Source organism: Henckelia pumila, chromosome 4, assembly GCF_033568475.1.
Source record: "Henckelia pumila isolate YLH828 chromosome 4, ASM3356847v2, whole genome shotgun sequence".
In the NCBI taxonomy this organism is placed as follows: domain Eukaryota; kingdom Viridiplantae; phylum Streptophyta; class Magnoliopsida; order Lamiales; family Gesneriaceae; genus Henckelia; species Henckelia pumila.
The window spans coordinates 207,787,670-207,796,289 of record NC_133123.1 but is presented as its reverse complement, the minus strand read 5'-3'; the positions used below and the strand labels follow the sequence as shown (position 1 = coordinate 207,796,289).

General features: G+C 36.0%; 1 protein-coding gene across 1 annotated transcript; it reads right to left on the bottom strand.

Annotated features, from left to right (window-relative positions):
• Positions 1–473: 473 nt before the first annotated feature.
• On the bottom strand, positions 474–6,463 carry LOC140860155 (soluble starch synthase 1, chloroplastic/amyloplastic-like). Its single transcript, XM_073262993.1, has 15 exons — positions 5,830–6,463; positions 4,717–5,084; positions 4,489–4,566; positions 4,277–4,401; positions 4,028–4,109; positions 3,018–3,191; positions 2,728–2,809; positions 2,446–2,537; positions 2,110–2,172; positions 1,935–2,024; positions 1,637–1,761; positions 1,457–1,565; positions 1,313–1,368; positions 1,177–1,216; positions 474–1,075 (listed from the first exon to the last, which is right to left on the bottom strand). Exons 1-15 carry the CDS (start codon positions 6,131–6,133, stop codon positions 917–919), a joined length of 1,947 nt encoding a protein of 648 aa, XP_073119094.1. The 5' UTR covers positions 6,134–6,463; the 3' UTR covers positions 474–916.
• Positions 6,464–8,620: the final 2,157 nt, after the last annotated feature.

Genomic DNA, 8,620 nt, shown 5'->3' with positions numbered 1-8,620 from the left:
AAAAATCATTGCAAAAAAACTATGAAGCAGAAATACCGCCACAACAAAGGACACCAAAGAGAAAGAAAAAAAAAAGATTCTTTCAATTCTACAAACAAGACAAAAAAGTGTCAACACCAAAAGAAGCAACGACCGAAAGCATCGACATTGCTGATGATGAGAAATTGTCTGCGTTTACTCAAATAGAAAGACGTTTTATTAAACAAAATAATGGATCGGATGTGAATGACGTTAAAGCGAAAAAATAAAAATTTAACGTATGTTACAATGTAATGTTCAATTTAATTTCATGATTCTTATTATAATTAATTTTATTTCATTTCTCATTCTAATTAATTTTAGTACATATATGTTATCACTTGCAACGCACGTGCATATTACTAGTAAATTAAAAAACACAAACTTGTATCAGACATTTTCACGAGCAACTTTATGAAGCAAATCTCGAACTCGACCTATGAAAAAATATTAATTTTCACACTAAATAGAGATGAGTCAACCCGTTATAAATCCTTGCACGCCCAAATATGATGAAAGCAAGACCCCTGCATGTTCTCGGGGTGAATCAAATCATAAGTCAATCACCATCGCACGTGGATCATCATACTTTCATAGCTAACAGAAACCCATATCCACAGAAAAAGAAATTTCGTTGGTCATTTCCAATTCTTGTTTATATTTTTCTCGGAATATGCTAAATTTCATTAAACCTGAAATGCAAAATTGAGACTTTAGAACGTTCAGACGAGAAATAATTACGGTAGGCAGCTGTGTTCAGTTGCGCAAAAGAATTTTATGCAGGATCACCACCCATGTTATGTTCATTTCCCCGCAACGCTACCAAAACTGCGCCAAACGCTCTGCCAGTTTTCCTTCTGCTCCTGCAACTTGTTCATGTTCTAGTCGTCGGTCTATTTCACCCAGAGTATGGGGGATCGACGAAGGCCCATTCAAAAACTTCCTCATATTGAGTTGCTGCCTTATCCCACGATGAATCTCGCTCCATTCCGCGCTTCATCAAGCCTTCCCAAGACGATTTGTGGTCTTTGTATGTCCCGACCGCGGTTTTTAAAGTCTGCTTACATTTTTTGAGAAGAGAAGTCTATAGTAAGTACAGAAGGATCCAGAAATACGGCCAGGGGATGGAAACAGAAATAAAGGTTTATGAGAGCTTACGGCCAGTAAAGTGTCCGTCGTTAGGGGAGAAAATGCCCACCTGTTACAAGCCCCAAGATAACTCATTAAGTTTCAAATAAATTAAATAGCAGAAGAAAATCTTGATGATGCATAGTTAGGATCTTCAAAGACATACCCTGTACCTTCACCGCTGCCTTTCTTAGCGTATGGATTGAAATTCTTTACCGTGTCCTGATTAATTCGAAAAAACGTCATTATAACATTGTACCAAGAACTTTTGAGTAAAAGGCTTGAAATCTGTCTGGGTGAGTGATCTTACTCTAAGCCCGCCCGTGCAATGAACAACAGGAACTGTGCCATACTTCATGGCGTATAACTGGTTTAAACCGCACGGTTCAAACCTTGAAGGCATAACCAGAATGTCGCAGCTGTAAATAGTTGTGTCAGTACAAGTTATCTTGATTATAAGAAGTAACGGGGATTTGAAATCTTTTATTACCCTGCAGTTATCTTATGAGAAATAGGAACATTAAATCCAACCCAAGCCCGAAATTTCTCTTTATAAATGGACTCTGAGTGTCTCATCCAGTCCTCGTATTGTTTCTCTCCAGATCCAAGCATTACCTGAAGCATGTTAAATCATCTACACACATAAAAGATCTGGTAAGACGTACTCTAAGGGTGCGGATGCACCAATGTCATATCAGCCAAGATAAGACACAATATGTTACATTGCCCAGATCCAAACTATGTAGCGTGAATTCATCTATAGTTTGATGCAACACACGAGGACTTACAAATTGGACATCGTCTTGCATAAGATCTGGAATAGCTGAGAGAATAATGTCCACACCTTTCTGGTAATCGAGTCTTCCAATAAAGCCAATCTATAAAACATAGAACTTCTATAACCATTCAAGCCAAAAATATAATCCTATCATTATCTAGCAAAGCATAACAACATGCTCGGACCAGAGGACAATCAGGTCGAATAGGAAGGCCAAGCTCCTTCTGTAGTGCCATCTTGCATTGTACCTGCAACCATGAGCATATAGACTTTGATGAAAAGCACAAGCAACAACTGCAGCATTTTGACACGGGATAGACGGTAGATAAGGGCCATAAGGCCAATTGATTTTTCTGAATTCCTCAATTACTTTCAAATAGATGGCTATTCACTAGAAAACGGACAGTTGCAAGACTTTATTCCTTTTGTACAGAGTCAATGCAGGTAATATATAACCCACGTTATCCAATAGTAATCCAGGAACCAAGTGATACCATAAAACCAGAAGTCCATTTATCTACCTTTCCGGAAAGGTCATGAACAGAGTAATGAGAATCAATATGGATATCGGAAGATGGGTTCCATTCATTGATGTCAATTCCATTAGTGATACCTGCACAACACATTATATTTGATAGTCAAAACATATTAAAATGCACAGGATCGTTAATTGGGCCTTGGATGTTATGTGCTCAATATTCTTGCATTAACAGCTATTAGATTATAAAAGGATGCCGAATAATGTATGGATATCAAAGTAAGATTCACGATTGGAAATCCTTATGCACACCACTTAAATGTACCTGTCAGAACCCATTTTCGACCGCTTAATAGCTCATGCAACCCATATCCACCCTCTGGAGTCGTTACTTCCCAAGAATACCCCTGATACCAGAAAGAAAGAAAATATAACAAACAAGAATTCTGATGACTGATACAAGATGTACAGGAATAAAAGTTGAAGCTATAGTGTGCACATTTTCAAAGCTCGGTATCTCAACGTACATTATCATCTATTTGCAACAACAGTGAAACCTAGGAACTCACTATGCTTCATAGGACAAGATATGTTCAAAAATTGGACCATAAATACCTCGCTAACAGTCACAATCCTGTCGGCGGTGACTAATGCAGCTTTTAAAACATTGACCGCTTCGCCGGGATCAAGAGCATGCGTCCTAGCCCAATTTGGAAATATCCATTCCAATGCCTTGTACCATCCCGGCGGTAATCCAAAATTATGATACGTGGATGCAGGTTCCACTCCCTTGAGGAAAAAAAATAAAGTACAAAACATACACCGTTATTATATTTTTTAAAAAATTTAAAGACATCAACATAACACCCTTACCATATAGTTTTTATTAAATAATGCTTCCAACACAATTACACCTTAGTACCTTACTACTACTACTACTACTACTACTACTATTCTTTCAATGTTGTAAACCTAAGTCCACAAAACACCAAGTGTAATGATGAGGAACTCCAAGATGTATCATCTATAAAGATCCACTTGCCTCCACAGCATCCAAAGTAGTAATTTTCTAAATCAGACCACAATTAATGCATGACGCATATGAGGACAAAAAGCATAAAGTTTTCTTCGGGAAGATTAATACTAGGTCCAAGCAATTTGTAATTTATATAGGATTGGGTTTTTGCACATTCATAGATGCTAGAATAATTTCCTTATCTTCCAACTCTTTTTTAATCTGAGTCTTTGAGAGGAATTAGTCCAGTGATCACATTCCTTCTCATCTCATGTACACTTAAACACTGGTAAGGCCTGTACCCAACCGCACCATAACATTGAAAGCATATAAAAACGAATAGCCCCTCGAAACACTTTCAGAAATGGCAGAAGAAGAGATTTCCTAAGTTGGGTCAAGTACGACAAATTTATAGTTACAAATCCACTATTTGCAACAACAGAAGAATATCACAAAGTTAATCCAAATCTAAATCAAAAGACCAAAACATTACAGAGCGGCAGAACAGAAAATTTAGGACCTTCCACGTCCCTTTTTAGGATTTGAGCACTGCATATCAATCCCACATTTCTTAAGATAATATAAATTCAGGAAAGAAAAAAATAATTACCTGATGAGCAATGTTGTGTATTACAATTATACTTCGAGCGTCCTTATATACTCCATATGGACGATACTTGGCAGCTAAAAGTCTGAAATTAGGAAGCAGATGAATTTCAATAATTGCAACCACAGGACACCATTAAGTAAGATTGTTTGAAAATAACTAACGCTAAATCATGTTGTCAATCACAATTTGCTATTTCCAAATTCATAAACATTGTCTTATGGAAAAAGAACCAATATGTTAGTTACATACACTGGAACTAGGCCAGCATGCCAGTCATTTGCAATAAACAGGCAATTTTCTCCGTATGTAAATCCTCCCAGTGGAAGCACTAAGGGAGCTTCACATGCCGCGTAACAAAGCAGAGTGAATCGGAACTGATTGACCACAAAGGTTAGAAAACATTGACATCTTCCAAACCTGATAATTCCTTTATTCATCAAGAAAATAGGAGAAGAATCTACCTGATTATCACCAAAAGCACCATAAATATCACCATACGGAGTTCCAGGTCGGTGGAAAGAAGCATGGTCAACAAAGACCTACCAGCATAAAATCAACCAAGATGAACACTTGATCAACTTCTACTCTTCTTTTTCTTTTTTATTTTCTTAAAGGAGTGGAGCTAGTTAATACAAGGAAAGAGATATCCTTAAAAAGTGATGTAAATCCGTGATATTAATGATTCATACCCAATCAACACCTGCTCTGTATTCGTGGAAGAATCCAACCTCCTGGATACCGCCAAAGCAGTAGAATTTGGACCGCTTCTCTGTGTCAACTGCATTGGAAAACTTTTTATCTGATGGACTTCCATTCAAATATCTTGGCATGACAACCATTACACGATGTCCACGAGCAGCTAATGCTATAGGTAAAGAGCCACAAACATCTCCCAAGCCTCCAGTCTTCAAATATGGCGATGCTTCAGAAGTTACAAAAACAAGAACACGAGTTACCCTAGTTGATTTTTTCTCCTGAGTCTTGGTGTCTTCAGACAGCTCGGCTTCTGCACTAGATACAGTATCTAGAGTTTCCAGGAGATTGTAATTACTGGTTGCTGATGGTGGATGAACTTGTTAGATATTAAATTGTGTGGTAGACAGGAGAAGACTTTCAAAAATTTGATTTGATTGCAATATGTTTGTCAGAGAAGAATATTTTACCATACAGTCAGATAACAAATACCCTACCACGCCCCTTGATCACCCTGAAAACCCCAAATTGCAAAAGAAATTCATTTACTATAAGAATCGGACATCTATCTGTGCACTAGCGTTCTTTAGTCAAAGCTTGTACATATTCGACTTTCAAACATTCCTTCCATAGGGGTCGCTTCAACAGCACCCCAAATCCCGGCATTTTCCCATGGTTAGGTATCACTACTGTTCTCAAGATTTCAATATGCATGTCGTAAACTTATTGCAACAATCCAGTGATGGCACATGGTACATCACAGAACCAAAGCATGGTAATCAAGTCTGGTAGACCCCAAAAAAATTCAAATTTCCTCTACAATTTTCGCAAGAATTCAACTTTCGACCTACCCGTGGCTAGCTCGCTATGAACAAGCAATAACACAACATGCTCGTGAAATGAGATTGATGCAGAGCAACTTATTCACTAGTTTTCCGAATCAATGCAACGAAAATGGAAAAAAATCAAAATACAAGACCACAGATAAAGCACGGCTAGCAATTCTTATGTAGATTGTTGCCACAAAAAATGACCAACTTTACAACATTAAACAAGCCAAAAAATGAAAAACGAATGATAACGAAAAGGAGCGGTAATATTTTATTTACCAGAATGAGGAACCAATTGAAACCCAACAGCAGAGCCAGAAATATCTCTCTCGCTGCTCGACACAAGACCCTCCTCTTGCGTCTTATCTTGAGCATTACTACCACTTCTACAAACGAAACCCCCTCCATTATTATTTCTCCTGTAAGATCTTCTTCCCACGCAAAAAGACTGGGTTTTTCTGCAATTTTGCTTGCTTCTAAGAAAACCCACTCGGCCTACCAGGCTACAAGTATTGAAACCTGAAAGTTCTGCTGTTCCACGGCAAAGATTAAGAACCCTTGATGGGATTTGCAGAGTGTCCATCAAAGATGAAAGAGTGTGAAGAAGCAAAGAATCTTGAATTTAATGGTATTGGGACAAAAATTAAAGAATTAAACAAAGAAAGGAAATCTTGAAGTACAAAAAACAAAGAAAATAACGAGGACTGCGTGAATTTGAGCACTTGGGGTGATTCGAGAAAAAGATTGGGGCTTGACACGTGGCACCTGTGTTTTGCCGATTGTGGCTACTTGCACTGCTACTATACGTATGCGCGGTCACAAATCCCTGCACATGAGTGGAGCTCTGGATTTTGCCGTTTTGATTATGGTATCTTTCTTGTAATTTCAATTTCAGTGATCGAGATTTTATATCTTGGATATAGGCATGTTTCTAGGAGATAGATCCATACATAAATATATATATGAGCGCGCTAGTTTAGGACTTGAGTTATTGCATTAACATTCATTTTTCTTTTTTTCTTCTAGGTGGTGGTTCCATTACCAAATTACATGTTTTAACATGATATTAGAGAGTGATTCTCGCTCGCTGTTTTTGATACGTCAATCATCGGTGATTATTTGTGTATTTTGTTCCTTTAAACGTATGTCTTGACTCACACGTTCTATCGGAAACTTTTCAAGGAAGATCATCTATCTCATAATTATTTTAAGTTAAACATGTTTAACATTATATTTTTCTTAAGTTATTAATTAGGCTTTCAAAATGAATATGCATTTTATTTACGTGAGTAGTATTTATCAAATATTTTATATTTTTCAATTTGGTGTCTCGGGTGGGATTGGTTTATTCATGTTTTTTGTCATCGATGGAGTTTCTATCTTTCAGCTATTAACCACGCATATTATAAAGCCTGTACCATACTGGGAATTATAGACCATATATCGTCGTAGAATTTTGACTTGGGGTGTCACATGTTCACTAGTTTCTACTTGGCTCGTCTCCGAACCACCGTACTGAGAAAGGTCAAGCTTTGATGTCATTACATAAAGTTCTGGATTCGACAATTTTGCCCACCGTACCAACATGAATCTTTTCAATATGTTTATTTCCTCATCCAGGAAAAATTCATTTTCATCTCCCACATTTGAACTAATTTCAAAATCATCCTAACTTTTCGATTAATGTAATGTGATTGCTCATCTCTATTTTAAGATAAAAATACAACCAATTAATAAGCACTTCTTTGTTGTTTAGCTTAAAATTTAAATACTTTTTATTATATTTGAATTATTAAAAAATATATTTGTTAGATATATGGATTTTAAATTTCGGCAGCTAAGTTTTAAATTCTTTTAGCATGCGTTTTGGTAAATTAATATATTTGTTTACTTTATCTATTTTATTCTATAATTGTTATCACCGAAAAAAGTTGGGTAGACATGACAACTTCTTTCAGCTAGATCTTCTTCCTGTTCACCTCGATATGCACTCCAACCAACCTTCTGCACAAACTAAACAACTCGTGAATGGGCGCCCGAAGAGTTTTTGGATGTGTCCACTCCGATGCCTAAGTCAGAATAGTGTTTATTGGAAAAGGAAACTCAAATGAATATAAGAGCTTATAATGTATGTGTGAGAATGATCCTCAATTATGAGGCAAACCTGGTATTTATAGAGGATTCTCGGAACCTTAGGAGAGTCCCGCCAATAAGAAACATTATATTTTCCTAAAATACAAATCTTATTTTCTTCACAGATTTTTTTCTATCTCATAAGATATCAAATCTTAAATAAAAGAAGGAAAAACTGCATATATCACCCTTGTAAAATCACGGATTTGCTGATAACCCCCTATGAAATTTTTTTAAGCTAATAACCCCCTGTGATACTAGATTTGTAGCGCACACACCCTTTCCAGCTAAAAAATGACGAAAATACCCCTACTTAAATAAATAATTAAATTAAGTTTGTTTTATAATTCTATATTTAATTGAATAAATAATCAAATTTTAGTTAAACAACTATGAAAATTATGTATAATTATTTTTTTTAATATTTTTTATACACAAAATATTTTTTAATAGTAAATTTTATTAATACATTAAATTATGTAATAAGTTTAATTATTTTATAAATACAATTTAATATTTAAATTAATTAGAGTGATTGTATAAATAAACTTAATTGAAAATATAAGTTAATGCATTGTTGTTTTCATTTAAATCTTCAATAAAAAGTGATAAAATAAAGATTTCATTAAAGTCAAAGGGCATTTTCGTTATTTTTTAGCCAGAAAGGGTATGTATGATACAGATCTAGAATCATAGGGAACTACTGCCTACTAGCTCAAAAAAATTTCATAGGGAGTTATCAGCAAACCCAAGATTTCACAGGGGCGATATATGTCATTTTTCCATAAAAAAGAAACCAGATTTTATAACGCATCTCACCTCTTCCTCCAGTCCCTCTACCACGGGCTCCGTCTTCCATTAGGTCCACCCTCATCATTATGGACCACTCAGTCCTCTGAGTCCTGTCCTTACCAAAGTGAACCTTTAATTACGAACA